The 25,505-nt window shown below is 45.6% G+C and overlaps 1 protein-coding gene across 1 annotated transcript in view; it reads right to left on the bottom strand.

Moving 5' to 3' along the window:
- Positions 1-356: 356 nt before the first annotated feature.
- PDLIM4 (PDZ and LIM domain 4) overlaps positions 357-25,505 on the bottom strand; it is a 214,283-nt gene continuing 189,134 nt past the window's right edge. The window contains exons 7-8 of the mRNA XM_088470386.1: positions 9,825-9,945; positions 357-975 (exon numbers count right to left, since the gene is read on the bottom strand). Of these exons, the coding sequence (XP_088326512.1) occupies positions 771-975; positions 9,825-9,945 (326 nt within the window). The 3' untranslated portion in view covers positions 357-770. The remainder of the gene's footprint in view (positions 976-9,824; positions 9,946-25,505) is intronic.

Genomic DNA, 25,505 nt, shown 5'->3' with positions numbered 1-25,505 from the left:
TATATATATATATATATATATATCTTATATAAAAAATTAATTGGTGTGTTTGTGTGTCTGGTTATGCATTCGGTCACCCCTGCACCATTTGGTATGAGACCAATGCGATGCGGTCCAGTTGGATCTTGGCCAGGTTTTATGGGGGTTGCGGTCCCAGTCGGACCTCCTTTTGGTGTATGCTGGGCAGAGAAAGAGAGAGGAGATAGAGGAAAGACAAGGGAGAGAGAGAGAGAGAGAGAGAGAGAGAGAGAGAGAGGAGAGACGAGAGAGAGAGAGAGAGAGAGAGAGAGAGAGTGAGAGTGAGCAGTTTTCATCTGTTAGAGAAAAAGAACCAAGAATCCAAATATTCTACAAACAATATATATTTTTTATTAGAGCAGAAGTGGAATATTATTCAGTATTTACAGATTTCTGTTTGTGCCAAGAGAGAACAATAAAGAATGACTGAAGAAATTGCACACATGTAACCTGCAGTATTAACTACATCAGCAATGCAAAACATATGGATAGTTAATGCAAAAGTGTTATAAATCGTTTAAATGGCTTCCCTACAGATATTTTGTTCAGCACAATTCTTTTAGGTAGTAAAATGTATATTGTGAAGCTTTTTTCTTTGTGTTACTGCATTATTTTCTTGGATACAATTTTAGGAATGTAGATGTCTTGTCTTAGGAACGTGAAACCATTGTAGCTTGTTAGTTGCAGGAGGGGCTTTGGGAGTATTGCTAAGACTTTGCAGACCTCTCCAGCAACAAATCTCCCTTGATTGCTTACACAAGTTCAACTTTGGCGTTAGGATACACAGCCACGACATCATATCCCTCCGGAGGCTTGACTCTCTCCTTGGCGTGAGTTTCGCAGTACAACTGCTCTTCAATAAAGAAATAGCCTCTCTGTTTCAGGTTTAGCCCACAGTCGTCACACATGAAACATTCTGGATGATAGAGCTTGTCCCGAGCCTTGACTATTGTACCACTGCATAACAAGGAAGAGAATTCAGTCATTTATTTCACAAACGTTTATAACACTATAATATTGTAAAGGCAATATACTTATTACAGTATGCTTGTTCCCCAATAAAAGTGCATTGATATGTACAGTATATAAAACTGAATTGCCAGATTACTGTTTTAGTCAATTTCCATTTCATATCTCCTATCTATAGCAGGGACCGTGTTTATTTTTTAGCCTACTGAATCAGCCTACTGCACACATAATGTAATTGGTATTACATAGGAAGCTATGAGCTCTTGTTAAATTAGATAATTATATAAAGTAAAAATTATATTGCCTAAAGAAGAACGGATGGCTCGGATGAGCCGGGAGTGGCTTAAACTACAAAGCTTGGGGCTGGCTTGAGTGGTGATCAAGCGCAGTTTCAGTTACCCTATCAGACAGCTAGGGGTGTGGTTTTCCTGCCCTCCCTGCCCTAGTGCCTTATTTGTTGTTAGCTATTGTTTTTGCCATGATAGTACGGCTTATCATCAGCCCGGATGCAGTTGGTGCATTGGGTGCACTCGCTTTCTCCAAATTGTGGAGAAATACTGAACCACCTTTACGGGGGCAGAATGGCCATCTTCGGATGGTATTGGGAGAGTTGAAGGTGTGTGCTTAATACTCTAGTGATTGTTTTTTGCATCCAGCGGGCAGATTACCACCAGCAATGCAGTGATTGGTTGTTTAGTTTGCATTGTTGGGCTGCGCTGTTTAGGGGCCGTCCTTTCTTGCCACCATACAATATTTTAAAAATAAAATTCTTTAAATTCATAGCTAACCTTTTTAATTCCATTTACTGTCTCCGTGTTTTTATTTCTTAGATAAGTTTGGCTATGTATGATGAGGACACACCCGGACACACCTCAGCCATTACTAGGTTTATAAAAGTGGCATTGCATATGTATATTATATACAATTCTTATAAAAGAATAACCAGGGACTGAATAAGCAGGAGGGGAGATAAACCCACAAGGAAGCAGTGTCAGCGGTGAGGTTGGGTGGTAAATGAAATGGGCGCCATGCACACCTGTCATTATCTGTGCTGCTATCTACAAGATAGTGCGCCGATGTGCAACCCAATCTATGAACGGTCAGTGGCGCTGACCTTTCCGACAGCTCCAGCTATCAATATCGACAGCTGCAGCTGTCTTTCCAGTATCACCATGGAATCAGTATGTATGACCGCCGGCCGCATGGTTTATATCCCGACGCCGGAAGACCGGCATCAGTGAAGATCCCGACAGGGGATTTAGGTAAGTAAAACTAACCCTGTCCCCCCCTAACCCTCTCTTAAGGGTGCATAAGCCTAACCTCCCCCCTTAGTGCCCAACCCTAACCCCCCCTAAGTGCCTAAACCTAACCCCCCCATCCCCACAGCCTAAACCTAAGTCCCCCGGGGGGGGGGGTGGTGCCTAACTCTAACCTACCCCAGGGGTGCCTAACCCTAACCCCCCTTTCCCCTAGCCTAACTCTAACCCTCCCAGGGGGGGTGCCTAACCCTAAGTCCCCCCCGAGAGCCCCAAACCTAACCCTCCCCCCGCGGCTGTCCAGGGCCGCCGCCCGCCTTACCTTTGTTCGGTATGTCGGGCGTTGGGCTCCCGGCATAGGGATAATGATAGGTGTCGGGATTTCGACGCCTATCATTAGACCCCTGCTGGGATTAGACAGACGGGAAGCCAGCGATCAGCATTTCGACCATCGGCTTCCTGACTGCATACCATAACCACAGCAGGGACAGCACTGGTTGCTGGGCTCCAGGCTGCACGCGAGATCTTGAAATGCTTGCGAGATATTGCACATGCCCATTGGAGTCGTTCGGTAGGTGAAACACAGTGCATCAGCACTAGGCTGATGTGCTATGGACTCTGGCAGGGATCACTGGAGGGGGGAGTTCTCACTTACCCATTCCGGCAGATGAGATGTTCTTACATCTCATCGGTACTGCTTCCTCCTTCGCCTCGGTACCAGTATGGAGGGTCCGTTATATGACCGATCATTTGTGAAGGGGGAAGCATTTTGTTAAAGACAATGGTGCGAAGGAGTGAGTGTTGTAAGACATGAAAGCAATTATTCAAGCACGCTAAAAACCAGCTAAATAAGCCGGAGCATATCTAACCAATAATACGAGTAGAGGTAATCACATGATCTCCCTTTAAAACGAGGCTTGGCTTACTCATAACGAGTCTTGGCCTCTCACTCACTGCACATGTGCATGAATGCCGAGCTCCGTGTTAAAAACCGGGGCGAGTGAGAGGAAAGTGAAACACACTTCTGAGGAAGCCGCCGAGTGTATATGAAGGCGGAGAAACGCGTAAAGGATTGTGCCCCCTCCTTTTAAACCAGCTGGTATATAACTTCCTTTTATCTCCCGGGAGAATTGTAAGCGCAAAACTTGTTTTGGAAAGTACTGCAAGCGGAATAACGTGAGACTGCACAAGCTGTATAGAGGCTTCAGAATGAATATGGAGAACGAATAAGCATTTTCATACACATGTATGCGTTCTTGGACCATTGTTATTACGAACCTACCATTCTGCAAATATAAAAGCCTACTTCTTCAGCAAACTAATCACCGCTTTCTGCTTTATGCATGAACATTTGCTTGGCTTATCATCTATCTCAAGCTAACTGACATAATAACTATATAGTTACCAATTTGTTATTTCTTTGAGACTGAAGCTATAAAGTGATTTTTCTCCCAATTGGAGGTTTTATAAGGGATTTTTTTGAATTACCATTCTCTAAAAAACCCTTAGGGTTGGATAAAAATTGTATGTAAATTTTACCGGCCGGTAATTACCAATGTTGTGCTATCTTTCTTACAAGTATATTAATACTTATTCTGAATTTTAATATTTCTTTGCATTTCTTATTTTATGTTTTTTTATTATTAAATTATTTATTTTCATTTTTATATCTATTGCAATATTGTCCTTTTTTACCAGCACTGTCTATACTTTTGCTTATTTGGTTTCTAGGGTGAAGCATACACCTACTTTGATAGCAGCTATAAGATTGGTACTTCTCTTAATTACCCTTAACGAAGGGAGTATAAAGGAGACCTAATTAGAGCACCTGGTCTTTCTTTTCTTAGTGTTATAACCTCTCTGGTTGAAGTGATGATGGTTATTCAATCACATCATTGGGTCTTCACCTGTCTGCCGTAGTCTGTCACTGTCATGGGTGTAATTACCATAGGTGCAAGGGGTGTAGCTGGTCTGGGGCTCAGAGCTCAGGGGGACCATCTTCTTTGTCAAAGTTACATGTGTTATTTTCCACTATTGGGTGGTACATAGGGGCCCTTACAAACTTTTGCCATGGAGCCTTCAAATACCTAGTTACGCCCCTGGACACCATTATCTAGATTGGAGTTTTTATTAGTTACAGTAATTGCCAAAATAGTCAGACCCGAAAAAAAATCCTCCTTAACTGCAGCCTGGGAGATCAATTAGCCAGCGGCAAATTACCCATGCTAATTGAATTCCCACCTTTGAGAATATTTTTTTCTTCCGACACCCTTACTGAACACGAGGGGCTCACCCCCCGACTGGCTTACCTGGAGGTGTAAATGGTGGACAAAGAAACATATACTTACCTCCCATAATATCAGGAAATATAATAAGGGCATTAACACGAAAGTTCATAGAACTATATCCAACGTTTGTAACCTTATCTCACTTAGGGGCCTATTCATCAATACTAAAATAACGTTTTTAAGGACATTTTCCTTAAATAACGTTATTTTAGTATTCATGAAGCAACTTAGCACAGGAGATATCACTGATATCTCCTTGCTAAGCTCCCCTGCGTTAATTTCCACACTTTCCATACATTAGTATGGGGATATGGAAATTATGGTATTCATCAAATTCCGAAAATTACGTATTTTCGGAATTTGATGGAGTTACTATTCGCCACTGTGAGGTGGCGAATAGCAGGTAACAGTTACCTGTGTCAGCGTGGGCAGGTCCCCCGGCGTCTCCCTCCGGCGCTCTGGTCTCTCCTCTGGCTCCGTCTGCTATGCTGTCATGTGTTCTCCCCAGCAGAGCACAATAAAGTTTAGAAAAAAAAAATTATTATTATTTTTTTTTTCTAAACAGTACTGTGTGCTGTTGGGAGACCACATGACCGCATAGCAGACGGAGCCAGAGGCTGCTGCACGGGCAGGTAAGTGCTGAACGGGGGGAGGTGAGCGGAGGGGGGGGGGGGTGAGTGGGGGCAGGTGAGTGGAGGGGGGGACACAAACTTAACGCATCTGTAGGTTTTACCACATGCGCTGGTTTTACAGATGTAAGCGCATGCGCAGCACTGATTCCAGCTGCGGTAAGTTAGAGCAGACAGGGATAACTATCTATTTCCTGAAAAGCTGTCAACGCAAAAATGACAGCTTTTCGGAATAGATAGTTATAGGGAGGAGGAATGATGAATTCATCCGGTAATTAGGTAGAACTCCATGCGAGTTCTAAACCTAATTACCTCCTGAGAAACTTTAGTTATGATGAATAGGCCCCTAAATGGGACTTTCATGAGAATTTTTATCACTCACTTTTGAGAAAAATATTTTTTGTTCCCTTGGTGAAAGAAACCTCCCTCCAGTTCTCCACTAAGGTGTATTATTGTACATACAGATTACACTATGTTTTGTTCTTTGGTTTATTTGTTTCCTAATGAACACCTGATTGCTATACAAGAAGAACTGGTGGCCAAACATTAAGGAAAGTGCTCACATTGCGCTATCAAAGGAGACATTATATTGTGTAAAAAAACAAGGTAAGAAAGTGCAAAGTTGTATCCAACAGCAACCAATAAGCAACTAACTGCAATGCCTTTTGTGTTTGTTTTTTGCATTAATGTACATTTTATTAATAACTTAGTAACTGCAATTGTTTGCTAACGTTAACAAGCAGATGAAAACAGCCTTCTTATTAATATGCTCTTGGTCTGGTGTGATAGTAATAGCAAATCATATGGTAGGGTGCAAGCACAAATCAGCATTAACTGTTGCCTCGGAGCTGCTTGTGTGTTAATTGTGGATATCTTACTTGAATAGCTGCAGACACTTTACCCAGGAGAAGAGATCACACAACACAACCCGTGGCAATTTGAATTTGCCCTATGTCTGAATACAGCGCAGGCACCACCCTGCTTCAGTCATGGACTTCAGCTTGCATGGACAAGTCACCAACCACACAATGGGGTCTATGCAGAGTTAAGAGCAAATTTTTCAACAAGCAGCAATTTGCTCCTGGAACAATGTAAGGAGTGCAAATTAGTTTTTTTTTTTTTCAAGGTGCAAGGCAAATACTGGATTTTTTTGCATGTAGTGAACAAATACCGGGCAGCACCCTTTCCCAGCTATAAATCTCTGAACATTTTAAATCTGCCTGTCACATTTAGGGTTTTTAGATCTGAGTCAGGACCTGTGGACTGGGCTGACGGGTTGTAGCAGAAGAGTGGTGGTAGGATCAGAGGGCCTACTAATGGGCGAGACCCATGTGGTAAATGCCTGGTGCCTTCGGAGAGATCAGTGATACCTGCAAGGCTCCAAGTCTGCCCCTGAAACCAACTGAGTGGAACTCAACCCCTTATCCTGAAAGTAGGGATAAGGGATCGGAACCAGTGTTTGAGTACTCAGGGGACAGGACAGTGAGTAATTCAGGTAATCGGTAGCCCGCCTGAAATCTGCTAACAGATGCTGCAAACCGATTATCAGAACTGGGTCAATGGAGCCTAAATCCTCAAAGAGGTGCCTAGGTCCAGCACCCAGTCCCCAACAACTGAAATGAATGCTGCAGTAGAAACTCAGCACCAAGTCCAACACTGTAGGAGAGGACGCACATAGCAACAACCACCATCGATAAGGATACCGATGATATTGTGAGTAGTGAGACGCACAGTAGGTCAGGAGCTACAGTGCTGAGTATAAGCAATATAATGCAGGACAGAAGTAAACTAAAGTACAGTGAGGATAAAGTCCACTTGAACTGCAATGAGCAGGAGAGATGTACTCAGGGGACAGTGAGCCTGATTCAGACCCGGTCGCAAGTGCTGAGCGCTCGCAACTGGGTCGATGGTGGCCCGCAGCGCATGTGCAGGACGGAGCCGGCTCCGTCGTGCGCATGCGCAATCAGTCGCTCCGGGTCTCGCACCAAAGGGGCGAGCTGTCGATGTTGAGTGACAGCTCGCCTCCTTTGGTGGGCGGGCCGGGGGGGTGGCTGCCCAAACGGAGGTGTTCCCATGAGAACGCCTGCCGTTTGGGGGCGGCCCCACTGACATCACAAGTGATGTCAGTGGAGAGCTTCCGGCTCTGTTACAGCCGAAAGCTCTCTGGGGCTTGCGATGAACGAGACCCTACCACAAGGGTCTCGTCGCAAGCCCGATGGTCGCGATGGTCACCCACAGCTATGCGAGCGGCCAAGAGGCCGTTCTAAAAAAAAAAAAAGCCCGGCCCTGATTCAGAGAGAGCGCTCTGTCAGAGCAAGCGGCTCTGAATCAGGCCCAGTATGCAGTTGGGATGCTGACGGTCTAAATGCCGACTGTCAACATCCCGACTGTCTAATCCCAGCAAAGGTCTAATGAAATTCCGACGCCTATCATTTTACCTACGCCGGAAGCACGACGACACGGCATACCGATTGAAGGTAAGCCGACAGCCGCAGGGGGGGAGGGTTAGGTTAGGGGCTCCCGGGGGAGACTTAGGGTTAGGCATCCCCCCAGGAGGGATAGGGTTAGGCACCCCCTGGGGGAGGTTAGGGTTAGGAACCCCCCCCCCCGGGAGAGTTAGGTTTAGGCTGCGGGGAAGGGGGGGTTAGGTTTAGGCACTTGGGGGGAGGTTAGGGTTAGGTACCCCTAAGGGAGGGTTAGGGAGGGGGGTTAGGTTAGTGAATAGTAAAATACTCACCAGTCGGGATCTTCACTGCCGATGTTCCAGCTCAGGATTCGAATCGCCAGGCATGCGTCCGGAGGTATTTCAAACCGATCCCCAGGGGACTTGCTAGTAGATTTGGTCACTGTGGCAGAAGACTTGGCACTGGAAGCACTAGGAACATCATTTGAATTGCATAGGAGATTTCAGAATACAGAAGGCTGGGTCCATAGAAAAAATCACACATTTGGATGGTAGAGTAACCGGATAAGAACCGGAGTTTGCAAACGTGGAACCGGAATAGAATCGGAGACTTAAACTGGAATGAGAACGGAGGTAACAGCAGAGTAGCCGGAGTGAAACCAGAGGCTTGAATCGGAATGGGATCGGAGGTAACAGCAAAGTAGCCAGAGAGGAACCGCAGGCTTGAACCGGAATGGGACCAGAGAGAGTTGCAACTAGCCGGAGTGGAGCTGTGATCTTGAACCGGAATGGGACCGGAGATAGCAGCAGGCAGCTGATGTGGAACTGCAGGCTGAACCGGAGTGGAACAGAAGAGAGCAGCAGTTATATGGAGTGGAACCACAGGTTTGGACCGCAGTGTGATCGGTGAGAGTAACAGTAGTTGAGCTGGGACCAGTGCTTGAACACAGGGTGGTAAGTGCAGACTAGAAGCAGCATACAGCGCAGTACTGCAGAGTGGATGGAATATACTCAAAGGCAATAGCTTGCAGGACTCTAGTAGCACTAGTACAGGCAGTGGATCAGAGGTAGCACTTACTAGTGAGTATGGTCACCACATTGTTCTGATGCTAGTGTCAGATGCATTGTCAGGGATAGGATGAGGTGGACGCAGAAGACAGGTAGAGACTGGATACTTATGTTCACCTGATCTAGAGACAACATGGCTGCACCCAAGAACCTTAGGGAATGGGTTGATGGCACACTGGGACAGAATGCTTCACCTTGGTAAAGCAATGCTGGACACGGTAAAAGTGACTAAGTCCCGGTGACATTGACCTCCTGCGGGGCAACATGATTTTACCAGCGTTCAAAGTTGCTCCTAAATCTGCATAAATTCCAATGTTTATAAAATCATACTGCCCCCAAATAATCTCCACAGGATAATGGATTAAATTTGATTCTCTATTTCCCTCTCTCTCTCTGCTTATTCACCTGAAAGAAGGATATTGCCCAATACCATACATGTTGGGGCTGTGACTGTGCACTGGTCTGTGAATTATATGACAGTCACTGGAATGCTCTCAGTATTGTATATATGTAATTAGGATGCTTTCTATATGGTATGGCAGTAACTAGGATGCTCTCTGTTTTGTGTGGCAGTAACTAGATTGCTCTATGTATGGTATGGATGTTTGGATGCTCTCTGTGTCGTATGGCTGTCATTTGGATGCTTTCTGTATGATATGGCTGTAACAAGATTTCTCTCTGTATTGTATATGATCACTTGGATGCTCTCTGTGTTGTATATTGGCACCTAGGATGCTCTCTATATATAGGCCCCTGTAATGCCTGCCATTGTTGTACCTCAATTAAAACTATTGCATATTGTATTAGCCTTGCCTAACACCAATATGACTATAGATAACTGTGTGCTAACCCCACTTACTTTTATTACAGTGAATACACATAACAGAGTGGCTGGAGAGAGGATGTGGCCCAGAATAACTATCCTGATTACTCTCCTACATTGGCCCAGCCCTGTTCTTAACATATGGATCCACTCACAATTCTCAATAAGGTCTGCCAATAAGCAGATGACAATGTCTTGATGACAATGTTCCCTCTAAACTTAAGACTCCAGAAAATGAATAATTAAAAAGTCAACCTCATGTGTATGTGACCCAGAGGAGCTGCATTCACACAATACAAAATGAAATAAGTGCGAAAGTAGAAATTCTGCATTGCAGGAATTATTGTACATAAGACATCTGTTACTTACACAATACCATTTCCACATCTGGTACACTCCGGGATCAGCTGTAAGCCAGTCAGTGGGCTGCTGAGTTTAGACACTGGTGATTTGACGTTTCTGGCACTGGCTGGTCTTTCTACCTTCTCACCTGACAAACCAAAACAAATAATGTTTCAATTTTACATTGTGAATGCTGCCCAAACTACTTATAATCTGACTTAGACTGTAACATGGACAATCACCAACATCTGACAGATCTGGAATGGCTGGGTGAATGGGTTTTTTGTGCTTCTGACAGAAATCTGGATGTATTGTCGTAGATTAAGAGTAACATTAAGAAATAGTACGGCAGTCAGTGCTATGAAACATACTAGTAGGCCTCTTGTAGACAATAAGCAAGGTTCGGGTTTACCTTATGCCTTGTTTTCAAATATCCAGTTTTGCAAAGGCACCGTTTTGTTGTTGCGATTGTGCTAGTGCAAAAAATCTAAACATTATGGGGGAGCATTATCAATTCTTGGAAAGAGATAAAGTATAGAAGTTTCATTTTTCTGGCTGTTCAGAAGCTTAGTTGAAATAAGCAACTTTTCACTTTATCTCTCTCCAAGATTTGATAAATCTCCCCTACTATTACTGATTTCTGCATGCCTGTAAAGCCACCATCTCTGTGCATATAGACCCATTCAATTGAGTGGACAAAGGTCAGCACTCAAATATCATGACAGCTCATGTTATATTACAATATTTGTCAGGGTCGCTGCTATCATTAGATGAACTAAGGAGGTTGGCGCATAAAACAGCGAGATGTAGACAGCTGCAAGATTTCCTCTAAATTTAAAGTGGCAATGTTTTTAAAGCAAAACCAGAAAGATTTTGGCTTAAAACAAACTGGCACTATAAATCTAGTGGTTACATCGGCTAAATCTGCTGACATCTCGCAGACTGTTATGTTTCAGCCTGAACACGCACTATACGATGTCATCTGATACCGTGAAATGGAGGGACATATCGGGTACATAGTCTAGTTTGTACCCATGATATGCGCACTCCCACGGTTCGCTAGCGACATCCCCCATCGGCCCTGCTGCAGGGCTGATGGGAAAAGTCGCTAACGATGCCATGCTGCAAATTGCAGCATGGCATGTAGCTATCCCCCACCGGACCCAGCATCGGTTAAGTGTGTATGCACTTGCAGCATGCAAGGTCCCATGTCGTGCTGGGTACACATCGTATAGTGTGTACCCAGCTTAAGGGGGGAATTCAATTGTTTTTGAGTGTCTGGGTTTTTGAGTGTCTATCGGAGCTATTCAATTGTTTCTAACGAGGGGTGCGGATGCATAATTTCTGCTCATACACCCTCCTGAGATGGCGAGCAGAACCTACAGTTTGGACACCCAAAAACAGGACTTCAGACAGGTTTAGCCGCTTTACGCATCTAAACCTGGTCTATTTGGGAGCCTGGGGCAGATTGGGCCACTGGGAGCTTGGGACAGTCCTCGCTGGGCCGGCTCAGATGTACCCCGCCTCCCCCTCTCAGGACAAGGGGGGCCCAAGTGCTTCCATTGCATAAAACCAATGCAGGCACAGTGTCTATCACTAGCCGGGCTGGCTGTAGGGAAGGAAGGGGTGGACCAAGTGAGGATACAGGGGAGCCATTTTAAAAGCAAGCGAACGTTCCAGGAGGAGGATCGCCGAGGGGTGCCAACTGTCATTTTTAATTCTCAGCCGGCACCGCGGTCAGCTCAACTAAGTGCGGGGACAGCTGTAGAACACAAGGAGGAGGCTGGCAGGAGAGGAGACAAGACCACAGTGTACAGGGTAGTGTATTGTGGGGGGGGGGGTTGGGCAGTGTGATCTGGAGGTGGGTAGTGTGCATGGTGAGGGGCAAGCAATGATATCTGTGAGTGGGGGAAGTTTAGGAGGGCAGTGTGACAGGTTACTGGGGGTAGCGTGAAATGATGAGGTGGGTACAGTATGAGTGGTGAGGGGAAGAGGGAAGTGAGATATGAGAGTTGGGGCAGTGTTAGAGGGAGTAGTGTGGGCTGTAATGGCCCGGAGGAACAGTGATAGCTATGAGTGGGGGCAGTGTGAGGAGGGTAGTAAGCTGTGAGGAGGCAGTGTGAGTGGTAGGGGGGGCAGTGAGGTGTGAAGGGGGAGCAGTGAGATATGTGAGTGTGGGCTGTGAGGGTGGACAGTGATAGCTTTGAGTTGAGGCAGTGTATGGAGGGCAGTGTACTACTGTGTAATAAAACCATCTTCAGATGGCGTAGCTGCCAGGGCCAAACTCCGGAATGCTTTATATATGGCAATTAAGCAGCCCCCAAGAATAGCTGCTGTGGTCCCACCTTCTCATATCACAGGGACCCTTAATATTTGTGTGTACCTCCTGAAAACAAGTATTTTCATGGGATATATCACAATTATCTTTTTAAAATATGCTCCTAAATGAGCAGTACCATGGCATATAATATACAAAGGGCTAAATGTATTGAGCTGCAGGTCATACTTGCCTACACTCCCAGAACGGCCGTGAGGCTCTAGATAATCGGGTGGTGCTCCTGGCCACCCGGAAAGGTGGGCAAGTCCCTCAGTTTTGAGGCCACCCACTTTCCCAGTGAAATGGGCGGCACAGGCAGCCAATGAATCGAGTCATTGTGGCTCCGCCCCCCGATCCACAATGTTTTCAATAGCAGTGGGTGGGGCTCCAATGATGCATAACCCAGACCCGCTTACCTCCGCCCCAGCTACCCCAGATCCTCCCACCCCCTCAGTGCCAACATGGCAGCCTCCTCTTGGAGGCCCTTAGCAAAATTTTCATGGACCCCCCCTACTACCATCAGTCAACCCACCCCCCCTAGGTTCCCCCACCCCCCGCGACTTACCACTGCTCCGTGGTCGTCTTCCTTCAGTGTGTGCTGCACAGGGCAGGTACATCTCGTCTCCCGGTCGGTTCAGTCTCTCCTCGCTGACTAATGCTGGAAGGAGGCGTGGCCATGCTGAGCCTGCTGAGCATCCCCGAATCCTGGCCACGCCTCCTCCCAGTATCAGTCAGAGAGGAAAGATGGAGGCGAGCAGATGTGCCTGCCCTGTGCCCTGCCTGCCTGCCCTGCCCAAGCAGGAGAGCAGATGTGCCTGCCCTGTGCAGCGCACCGCTGAAGGAGGACTTGACCACAGCGCATAGCTGGCTGGCCTGGCAACGTAGGTGTAGGGGGAGGGCTGGGCCCTGGAGGCGGTCCAGGCCCCATAGCAGCTGCACTCCCTGCACTTACGGTAGTTATGCCAATGCTTTCTGACAAAGGCTAAAAAACTGTATTTCAACTGAGAATGTGCATATTAACTTATGTGTAATAATAGCCTACTCACTGTGCAGAAATGGACATTGGAAAAGTCAAAATTGTACTTTAGGTAGGCTAAAAGTTAGACCTAAATTTGAACAAAGTAAACAGGTTTATTCCAGTTTGACTATGTTCAAGTTTAAATGGTGAATACAGGGGGAATTCTGAGTGTCCTCTGCATGGCATGCTGAGCATTGCATATTTTAAATACAGACAAGGTGCACACAAACTGTACATTACGGATAGCTCACAAGTTAAGTATGAATATAGTACAGGAGGTTTTGTTTTCAAATGCCTTGCCTAGTGTGTTGTTAAGTAGCTGATTTGCTTCAAACAACAAGAAAAATATTGTTTGACATAAAAAACCATCAGTGTTCCTGACTCAATGGTTAAGACTAAACAATGTTGTATGACCAATGTTAAAAACATTGGTATTACTGATGTTTTATTTTTATTTTCCATCCTTATTCTCGGGTGTCTGGGGAGGGGGTGGGACCAATATGGCACAATTCTTTTAACTGTGTCATTCTCGCTTCACTCCTCTCCATACACATATATACGGAAACCCCCCCTCTTGCAAATCTTGCATTTGCCCCTGAAAGGCTACATTGTATATTGTTTTTAATGCTTTTATATGCAAACAGCAAATTCAAAATAGAGATGAGCCAGTGGCGTCACTATGGGGTGCTGGCCGCACCCGGGTGTCACCCGCCAAGGGGCGACATCAAAGTGCAGACTACCCCTCAGTGACAAGAGCCGGGTGCGGCACTGTAGGACTATGTGCAGCACTCTGTTTCTGTCACAGTGAGGGAGCCGGCACTACAATTACACTGGTCCCTGGGGACAGCTAGCACCTCCGGGACCCCTCGGAGAGACTAAAACCGGGGTCAGGGTGTGTGGCCCCTCCCCCACCCGCAAGGCCACGCACCTTGGCATGAGACCACGCCCCTTTTCCCCCGCACACAGCAATGCCACACGTACTGCTAATCTGCACACTCCTACCCGCACCGGGTGCATCAAAATGTAGGGACGCCACTTAGATGAGCAGTTCAGTTTTGACTCTGGTATTTTCGCCAAATTAGAGCAAGTTCGGATTTATCTTATTAGTTAGGCAATAAGATGCTGCTTTTAAGATCCCAACATAACGGAGTAAAACTGAACCGCTCTAGTTTAAACGTCAAATTGGTGTATAATAGTGTTCACCAATCAAATAAAAAAATCCAAATCCTATAACATTTTTCTGTTTAAGCTTGAACAATTATGGAAATGATCTGGCACATAGATTTTGTTATACATTTCAATATAATTCCACTGTGTGCTGTGAAAGCCAACTGTGAATTCCAGATAACAAGTTAGCAGTTATATTAAACAAAAAAAAAAACACTATAGTTATTGAACAGAAACAAATGTACATTTTTTTTTTAAACTGGTCTATCCAACAGGTTCTGTTTAATCAAATTGTAAGCTGGATGGAATAGTTTGAGCATCTCTACCTTTTCCATACAGTGAAAACAGCCATGAAGTGCCTCATTTTTTTCTGTAGGTGACTCCATCTGAGGGGTGACACCAAAATAGCAGAGCATCCCCTTGGGTGGTGTCACCAAGCAGTGAAGGTGGATGGATGATGCGCGCATCATCTACTGGGCTGGAAGAGGCTGGTGCTGCCCAGTAGCTCCCAGAGTGCTGCACAAGCCCGCAGTGTGATGAGAATGGTGGCATGACATGCAATCATGCCCCCAAAATGTCATACATCAAGGAGATATGGGTACGAGGCCATGCCCCCTTTATCGAGGGTGCGCATTTGGTGTGCGCAAGGATTCCTTAAGTGCCACACTGGGTGTCACCTCCCATAGAGACACCACTGCCCAAGGACACTCCAAGAGGTGGCTTTCACCCTGCAAGCCAAATACAGCTGCCACCATCCCCTAACCCCTGTGCCCTGGGAGGTGGCACCCCTCACCCACCCCTAATTCCAGCTCTGATTCTGACATTTATGAAGTTTCTCATATTTTAGCGATGAAAGCCTGGAATGACCAGGAAAATGTGATCAACTTAAAATAAGTTGCTGGAAAGCTTGGGATGAATGAGATCTATGAACTTTGACTTCATTTTGTCTCCAAGAACAGAAAGGTCTTATGAGCATTTAATGAGATAATTGCTGGAAACTAACCAACTACTCAGTCGGTTACTGTGCTGGACAGACACAGGGCATGCTCTTGGGCACAATGAAATGCCAGTAGGAAGCCACAGAGACATCCCACGCATTCTTGTCTATTGTTTTAAGAGAACTTGGACTGTGAGAATTGCACCGCTCACCCTGTGATAACACAAAGCCTTTTCTTCATACCGCTCTTGTCAGACCAGCAGTGCAGTTCCTTGCTGGATATTGGCAGATACTGAAGCTAGAATAACTGTTTTTATTGGCAGTGATATTATTATTATTATACAGAATAGTAACAAACTATGCAGCCCTTCCTGAATTATTAAATCTATGCCGAAATATGTGGAGTTCTGCAAAGATCTGCAATGAATTAGCTAACAATGACAGTCCAGCTCTAAATGGTCAAGAGCCTGAACATGCGAGGAATTTCATTTGCTGATACAAAGAGTATATTTCTCTTAGGAGTTCTATAAGTTATAAATAAAGCTTAGCCGTAAGAAAAGATCTCATTTACTGTGCTTGTAATGGATAACTGTACTTACTTAACCCTCGCTCAACCCTTCTCCATCATATGTCAATTCCACGCAGTCCTCATGTGGGCTATTAGTGGAACAGTTTTATCTCCATGGTTTGTTTCCCAATTTGATTCAAATTACATAATATGTATTCCCTTTTGTCTATTTTTCACAGTGAGAACAAGAGGCCTATTTGTCATATAATATTTCTAGGATGTCACCGGAAAACACACTTTTTTGGGGGGGTACCTGCAAATATTAAGGATCCCCTGAATGTAATATGGAGGGTCCCCCCTTTTCCGACAACAGAAGCAGCCCCCATAGATTTCTATGGGGGCTGCTAAACTGTCAGATTGAACAAGCTATGGAACGCAAAACATAATTGCAGAAGAATAATGGAACTGAGGGGAAAACTCCTCCTCCTAAAAGTCTAAGGATGCAGTCTAGCTTTATTTAATTTGTTTTACTCTCTGTGCCAAGAAAAAATAATCTTCTATGGTTATTAATCCTGCAAAAAAGAAGCATTCCAGAAATACTGAAACCAGATAGCAATTAAAGTATTACTTACATCCTATTCAACACATTAAAAACCAGAACTACAAAGAGCAGCAATTGATCATGCACCAATAATTAAAAATAAGAATAAACCTTATATTATGTGGGGAACAGGTATTACCAGTACTATAAAACCGGAGTAAAGTTACCAGCACTCCTAATTTATATCCATACACATAAACAGCAACAGTACCACCACCACCTTTGAGCTGAGGGTAAAAGAATTATTTCCTGTGTTTGTTCGAATAGGAATTATCAAGTCCGTAACTAGCTAGGGGCGACTGGCGCCACCGCAAAGAATGCAGTGCTCTGTGGGCAGCACCGTCGCCACCCAGCAGACCTCGTTTCAGGCTAGCAGGGTGCCTGCTGCCAGGATTGCTTATGCAGCACCCACGGAGCGTCCTGTGGATGCTCCAAGATGGGCAACCTGCACAATATATGCAGCCGATCTCGCGTCCTGATGGCACCTGGTCAGCACTGCAATTACCCGAGCAGCCGGTCAAGCCCCCTCTGCGTTATGTAATTACATCATACGTTCAGACACACTGAGCCAGCACAGGGCGCAGTTGCACCCTGTTACTGCTCTGGGAATTACCTCCAGTTAATAATATTTTTTACAAAATTTTATAAATAAATTAATTGATCTGTCTGTTTGTTTTCAGTTATGCATTCTCACAACCCTGCACTGATTGGCATGAAACCAATGTGACATGGTCCAGTTGGACCCTGGCCAGGTTTTACGGGGGTTTAGGGTCCTGGTCGGAACTCCCGTTGGTGTACACTGGGCAGAACATTGACCCGGGGAGCCTGTTCTGAGCCTTCCCCTGGATGGATTTAGACGAAAACTACACAGCGTGGTAACAACGGACCACAGAAGACATACTAGGGGGTTGAGGTCCTGGTTGGACCTCCCGTTGGTGTATGCTGGGCAGAATTTTGACCTCGGAACACTGGGCAAAATTTGACCCGGGGAGCCTGTTCTGGACCTTCCACTGGATGGATTTGGATGAAAACTTGACAGAGGGATGGCAACTGGTCTGGGATCCTTAATGGAGTGGTTGGGATCCCTCACGGACCTCATGGCGTAGTGTGCCGGGCAGAACTTTGACCCAGGGAGCTTGTTCTGGGCCTTCTACTTGATGGATTTGGACGACATCAAACAATTTGGACGGAAACTTCACAAAGTGGTAATATTGGATACCAGAAGACATACTAGGGGGTTGAGGTCCCAGTCGGACCTCATGATGGAGTGCACTGGGCAGTACTTTGACCAAGGGAACCTGTTCTGTGCCTTATTACTGGATGGATTTGGACAACATAACATAATAAAACTTGAAGATATAAACCCGACAATGACGGGCACTTCAGCTACTATTTCAATAAAACGCAATTTTACCAATTAAAACTAAACTGTTACGATACTCTAGCAATTGCTAGGACCGAGATGGAGGTATTGGAAATACGAGGCACATCGAAGAACAGTCACAAGCAGAATATTAAAATCATGGCAGTTTACTTTATAAATGATATGGTGGACCTGGAGGACCAGTACAAACACATGTCAATCGTGCAGTAAGGAGCTTATACAATAGGACAGTCAATAGAATATACTGTAGACTTACAGTCCAAACTAAAGTTCTTGAATAGCCAGGTGGCCTAGTTGACAGCGATACTTGAAACATGGTATAGAAACAGGATTGCTGGATGGCCTGGAGGGCCTAGTAGAAAGCGATGCTTGGAACGTGGTGTAGAAGCAGGATAGCGGTATGGCCTGGAGGGCCCAGCAGACAGTGATGCTTGAACTCGGGGTACTTGGGTCGCTTAGAAGCCGGTGAGCAGACGCGGGGTTGAAGAACCCCCAGATCCAGGTTTATCGGGAAACTTCTGAAAGAAAAGTCTTTTCAGTCTGGGAGATGGAGTGCATCTTCCGAAACCCAGGAACGTTCCTCTGGACCGTAACCCCTCCAATGAACCAAAAACTGTAATTTACCTCTGGAGAACTTGGAGTCCAGAATTCTTTCAACAACAAACTGGAAATGAACCAACGTAAATATTGCTCCAGAGACTGGTTGGCACGTTCCGTCTGACCATTGGACTGTGGATGATATCCTGAAGAGAGACTGATAGAAATACCCATCGAGGAACAAAATGCTCTCCAAAATTGTGCAATGAATTGAATGCCACGATCAGACACAATATGTAAAGGCAATCCATGAAGTCTAAAGATGTGTTGTATAAATAATGAAGAAAGTTCTCTGGCCGATGGCAGCTTGGGCAAAGGAACAAAGTGTGCCATTTTACTAAATCGGTCCACAACCGTCCAGACAACCGTACATCCAGAGGAAACTGGAAGATCCACAATGAAGTCCATGGCAATGTGCGTCCAAGGTCTCTTAGGTGTAGACAATGGAAGAAGACCAGGAGGAGCTGTCCGAGGAGTCTTATTACTGGCACAGACTTCACATGCTAACACAAACTCATGGACATCTTTGGCTAAGGATGGCCACCAGACAGAACGAGAGAGAATGTCCACAGTCTTAGTAATGCCTGGATGACCAAAGGTTTTTTTAGAATGAAAATCCAAAAGGACAGTTTTCCTAAGTCTCTCAGGAACAAATAGAAGATGAGCAGGAACATTCGATGGAGCTTCAGATTGGCATCTCTGGAGTGTCTCAGCTAGAGTCCGGGTTAAGGCAAAATGAATTAAATCTTTAGGAATGATGGGTTCTTCAGAAACTGAGACTTATTGGTCAGAGAAAAAACTTCTGCAGAGAGCGTCAGCTTTAACATTTTTAGAACCAGGACGGAAGGAAATAACAAAATTAAAACGAGTAAAAAATAAAGCCCAACGTGCTTGTCTGGAATTGAGACGCTTAGCTGTTTCAATATAGACCAGATTTTTATGATCAGTGAGAACCTTGACTTGATATTTGGCCCCCTCAAGCCAGTGTCTCCAATCTTCAAAAGCCCATTTAATGGCAAGCAATTCTCTGTTCCCCACATCATAATTACATTCAGCAGTGGCATATTTGCGTGAAAAAAAGCACATGGATGCAATGTATTATCTGGAGGAGTTCTTTGAGAAAGAATTGCTCCAGCCCCAACCTCTGATGCATCAACTTCCAAAATAAATGGCACCTCAGGATCAGGATGACGTAGAACAGGTGCATGTGTAAAGGCAGTCTTCAGATCTTCAAAGGCCTGGATAGCCTTCAAAGGCCAATTGGCTTTATCCGCTCCTTTCTTGGTAAGGTCCACAACAGGAGCCACAATGGTAGTGAAATAATTGATAAATCTCCGGTAATAATTAGCAAATCCAAGGAAATGCTGGATGCCCTTCAAAGTATTGGGCTGAATCCATTCAAGAACTGCTTTGACTTTACTGGGATCCATCGAAAATCCCTCAGTAGAGATGACATAACCCAGAAAGGATACTTGAGCGACGTGGCATTCACATTTCTCCAACTTAGCAAAAAGATGATGATCACGAAGCTGTTGGTAAACCAAACGAACATGTTGAACATGGAGCTCTTCTGACTTGGAGTAAATAAGGATATCATCCAAATAGACAACTACAAAAACACCCAGGAACTCTCGAAGGACGTCATTAATTAAATCCTGAAAAACAGCAGGATCGTTAGCGAGTCCAAATGGCATGACATGGTACTCATAGTGACCTGAATGAGTTGAAAGCTTCCTTAAAGCGAATAAGGTTATAAACTCCTCTGAGATCAATTTTGGAGAAAATGGTCGCCTCTCAGAGCTGATCAAAAAGCACAGAAATAAGAGGTAGCGGGTAAGAGTTCTTGATGGTTATACTGTTAAGTCCTCTAAAGTCAATACATGGATGTAGAGACCCATCTTTCTTTTGGACAAAAAAGAAGCCTGCACCGACCGGGGACTTGTATGGACGAATAAATCCTCTGGCTAAATCCTCTTTAATATAATCCTCCAGAGCTTTACTCTCAGAAATGGACAGAGAATACAAACGACGTTTAGGCAACTTGGTGTCACAACCAGGGTTTCTTGGCATGGTGGTCGGCGGGTGTTACCTGTGCGGATGTTATGGCAGGGGTCGTCTGGTGGTGGTACTGGTGCCTGGCGGGGAGCATTGGCTGTGCGCGGTCCTGTGTGGGCATATTGTCACTCTGTGCTGGGTAGGCCTGGAGGTGTTTCCTTTCCACTCCAGCATGGGTGCCGCCATCTTGCTTTCGGCCATGTGACCTAGTTCCCCAATCCTGACGTGTCACATGCTCACTCTCTGACCACTCACGGCTGGGCGCTGGGTATAAAAGGAGTTCAGAGCAGAGACAGCCTTCCAGCTTTTAAAGCAGGCATTTATTACAGCTCCTGTTTTAAGACAACCAGACCTGGATAGACCCTTCTTGTTGGAGGTTGACTCATCATCAGAGGCAGTGGGAGCCATCCTATCCCTGCACTACGAAGACAACCGAGTCCACCCCTGTGGATTCTTTTCCAAGAAATTTTCTCCTGCAGAGAAAAACTACTCTATAGGAGAGCAAGAGCTCTTGGCAGTAAAATTGGCACTGAAGGAATGGAGATACCTGCTAGAAGGGGCTAAGTTTCCCTTTACTGTCTTTACCAACCACAGAAACCTTCTCTTCCTCAAGAATATCCAGTGTGTAAGTCCTCGTCTGGCCCAGTGGGCAATATTCTTCGCTCGCTTCCAGTTTACTCTGACCTTCCATTCTGGAGCTCTTAATCAAAAAGTAGATGCTTTATCAAGGTCCCTCATGTAATAAAAATTCTGAAATTCTATACAGCACTCCTGTGCTGGAGTCAAGGGTGTTTGCCAGCATATAATTGCAAACACCTACTGGGAAAACCTTTGTGGCCCTGGAGTTAAGGAAGCAGCTTCTCACCTGGGCACACTCCTCACGCTTTGCAGGCCATTCTGGTACTCGGAAGACTCTGGAGCTTCTGAAGAGAGCCTATTGGTGGCCATCGATGAAAGCTGATGTATTGGAGTTCATCTCATAATGTACCTCATGTGCCCAGCAAAAATCTTCGCATCAAACCCCAGCTGGTGAGTTGTTACCCCTGGCTATTCCATTGCGTCCGTGGATGCATCTCTCCATGGACTTTGTGACTGATTTGCCAAGTTCCCAGGGATATACTACCATCTGGGTCATGATAGGTCGATTTTTGAAAATGGTCCATTATGTTCCCCTAAAGAACTTCCTACTGCTTCTGATTTGGCTCATCTGTTCATCCAACATATATTCCGTCACCACGGTCTTCCTACAGAGATAGTCTCTGATCGTGGAGCTCAATTCGTGGCAAGGTTCTGGAGAGCTCTGTGTTCCATTCTGCAAGTTAAATTGAATTTCTCCACAGCTTACCACCCGCAAAGTAATGGATTTGCAGAAAGGATTAATCAAGACCTTGAGACCTTCCAAAGGATCTTCATGTCATCCTTTCAAGACAATTGGTCGGAATTATTGCCCTGGGCTGAATTTGCACACAATGCCTCATATCATTCTTCCACAAACCAAACCCTGTTCCAGATTGTATACGGTCTCCATCCCCGAGTCCCTGAGTTCCAAAGCCTACCTGTCTTTGATGTTCCAGCCATGGATGATACTGTACGGAGGTTTGCATCAAATTGGGCTCAGGTACGTGCTGATTTAGAGAAGGCGTCCTCTCATTACAAACTTCAGGCAGACAAGAAAAGGAGAAAGATGCCCTGTATGCAAATTGGAGATCAGGTGTGGTTGTCTACCCGGAACCTACGGCTCAGAGTACCCTCAATGAAATTTGCTCCACATTTCATCGGACCCTTCTCTATTATTGAAATAATCAATCCTGTGGCATATCACCATCAGCTGCCTTCATATTTGAAGTCTCAAATTCTTTCCATATTTCCCTACTCAAACCTCTGATCCTGAACAAGTTCCGTTAGATTCTCCCTGTTCCTCCTCGTGTCCAGACTGAAAGAGGCGTGGAATTTGAGGTCTCCCAGGTCCTGGATTCCCGTGTCCGTAGGGGTCGTTTGCAATACCTCCTGGATTGGAGGGGTTACAGCCCAGAAGAACGCTGCTGAACTAATGCCCGGGACATCCATGCTCCCGCACTCATCAGGAAGTTCCATTCTGCGCATTCTGAAAATCCTGGTGAGTGTCCTGAGGCCACCCATAAAGGGGGGGGGTACTGTCACGACCAGCATTTCTCGGCATGATGGTCGGCGGGTGTTATGGCAGGGGGCGTCTGGTGGTGGTGCCTGCCGGGGAACATTGGCGCGCACAGCAGAAATGGATAGAGAAATGGACAGAGAATACAAACGACGTTTAGGCAACTTGGTGTCACGACCAGGGTTTTTCGGCATGGTGGTCGGCGGGTGTTACCTGTGCGGATGTTATGGCAGGGGGCGTCTGGTGGTGGTGCTGGTGCCTGGCGGGGAGCATTGGCTGTGCCCGGTCCTGTGTGGGCATGTTGTCACTCTGTGCTGGGTAGGCCTGGCGGTGTTTCCTTTCCACTCCAGCATGGGCACCGCCATCTTGCTATCAGCCATGTGACCTAGTTCCCCAATCATGGTGTGTCACATGCTCACTCTGACCACTCACGGCTGGGCGCTGGGTATAAAAGGGAGTTCAGAGCTCCCTTGCATTGCCAGTGCAACGTGTTTCTCAGCGCAAGCTGATAGAGAGTTCCTGAGCTTGTCCGCCTGCCTGTTTGATCTCTGCCTAAGCCTGCTTCACCTAACCTGCTCCTTACCCTGCTGGACTTCCACTGCCTTCTCCCACTGCCTCCTCCTTTTGCCTTCCCCATTGCCTGTGTCAGCTGTTACCCTGCACCTTACCTCCACTTGCACCCTCCTCTGGACATTATTTCTTCAGTCACAATTCATTTCAGTCTCACAAGACCTGGAATACTGGACTGCCTTCTGTTTTCTGTTTTCACTACCTGGACTTTTTCCCATTGCCTCACTACAGTTCCCAAGTGCACTTTAGTGCTATACCCAGACTTTGTTTTACCACATTCATGTCAGTTAAGCCACTCATTAAAAACTCCACATTTATTTTTAAATCTGCTTCAGTTACCACCCCGGGTCCACAACAAAACCAGAACCTCACACGTGACTCCAGGAACAAGATTGATGGCGCAATCATATGGTCGATGTGAAGGCAATGCATTAGCTTTTTGTTTAGAAAACACATCAGCAAAATCCAAATATTGAGGAGGAATGCTACAAGCAGACGGAACTTCAGGACATTGTAGCATCTGCACAGGGAGTGAAAGGCATGAGGACTGACATTCAGGACTCCACTTAATAATCTCCCCAGATGACCAGTCAATGGAAGGATTGTGTAATTTAAGACACGGAAGGCCCAACACAATTGGAACCAAAGGACAATGCAGAAGAAAAAATGAAATGAGTTCTATATGTAAAACACCGACGGTAAGCCGAATAAGAAGTGTCTTAACCTTAAGAGTTCCTGTAGAGATTAAGCCTTCATCCAGGCCACAAATGGAAACTTCTTGCTTTAATGGAACTGCAGGATTCTTTAACTTATAAAAGAACGAATAGTCCATAAAATTAGCTGCCACTCCACTATCTAAAAAGCCTGTTTCTTGAACTCTTTATCAGATGAATGAATGGATACAGGAACAAGTACTGAATTCTTGGACGAGATAGAGACTAGACCTAAGTGTAATTCCTCCTGTACACTTAGATCATGCCTTTTTACGAATATCAAAGGACAGTCTTTCATGGAATGAACCTTGTCTCCACAGTACATACAGAGGCCTTGTGAACGTCTTCTACGCCTTTCTCCCGCAGACAAACGAGAAGCTCCAATTTGCATAGGCCCCTCAAGATCCAGTGAAGGAAGAAGATCGGGGAGACCTAGTAGGCAACTGCTGCTCTCTCCATCTTTCACGTAAACGACGGTCAATATGGATAACTGCCTGCATAAAGTCATTCAGAGTCTTTGCCGGGGAATGTTGTACAAGAATGTCCTTTATTGCCTCAGAAAGTCCAATCCAAAACAGACTACGCAAAGCTGAATCATTCCAGCCTGATTCCGTTGCCCATCTAAGAAATTCAGAACAATAATCCTCTGCAGCTTTTTGTCCTTGTTTAAGAGAGCGAAGCTTGAATTCTGCAAGTGATACCTTGTCTGGGTCATCATACAACAGGCCCAGCTGGATGAAAAAGGCATCCACAGTCTGAAGGGCAATATGCGAGGAAGACTGGACGCATGCGGAAATAAAGTTTACAACTCTCACGGAAATTTACAAGCAAGTTTCTATCCCCAGAGAAACAATCAGGCAAGTTCATTTTGGGCTCCTTAAGAGCAGCTTGTAATGAAGAGGTACGGACATCTTCAACTTGAAGTGAGAGTTCATTAACTTTTTGAGTAAGAGTCTGAATTTGAGCTGCCAGAATTTGTGCTGGATTCTGCGTATGCTCCATCGTAGTCCAAAGATTGGGTCGGCTATAATGTTACGATCCTCTAGCAATTGCTAGGACTGAGATGGAGGTATTGGAGATACGAGGCACATCGAAGAACAGTCACAAGCAGAATATTAAAATCATGGCAGTTTGGTGGACCTGGAGGGCCAGTACAAACACAACATGTCAATGGTGCAGTAAGGAGCTGATACAATAAGACAGTCAATAGAATATACTGTAGACTTATAGCCCAAACTAAAGCTGTTGAATGGCCAGGAGGCCTAGTAGACAGCGATGCTTAAAACATGGTATAGAAGCAGGAATGCTGGAGAGGGCCTAGTAGACAGTGATGCTTGAAACGTGGTGTTGAAGCAGGATTGCTGTATGGCCTGGAGGGCCTAGAAGGCAGTGATGCTTGAAACGTGTTGTAGAAAATGGATTGCTGTATGGCCTGTAGGACCTAGTAGACAGTGATGCTTGAAACATGGTGTAGAAGCAGGAGTGCTGGAGGGCCTAGTAGACAGTGATGCTTGAAACGTGGTGTAGGGGCAGGATTGCTGTATGGCCTGGAGGGCCTAGTAGACAACGATGCTTGAAACGTGGTGTAGAAGCAGGAGTGCTGGATGGTCTGGAGGGACTAGTAGACAGCGTTGCTTGAAACGTGGTATAGAAGCAGGATTGCTGTATGGCCTGGATGGCCTAGTAGATAGCGATGCTTGGAACGTG

The sequence above is a fragment of the Taudactylus pleione genome, unplaced genomic scaffold, assembly GCF_031769625.1.
Source record: "Taudactylus pleione unplaced genomic scaffold, aTauple2 ptg000099l, whole genome shotgun sequence".
Taxonomy (NCBI): domain Eukaryota; kingdom Metazoa; phylum Chordata; class Amphibia; order Anura; family Myobatrachidae; genus Taudactylus; species Taudactylus pleione.
This window is presented reverse-complemented; position numbering and strand designations above follow the sequence as displayed.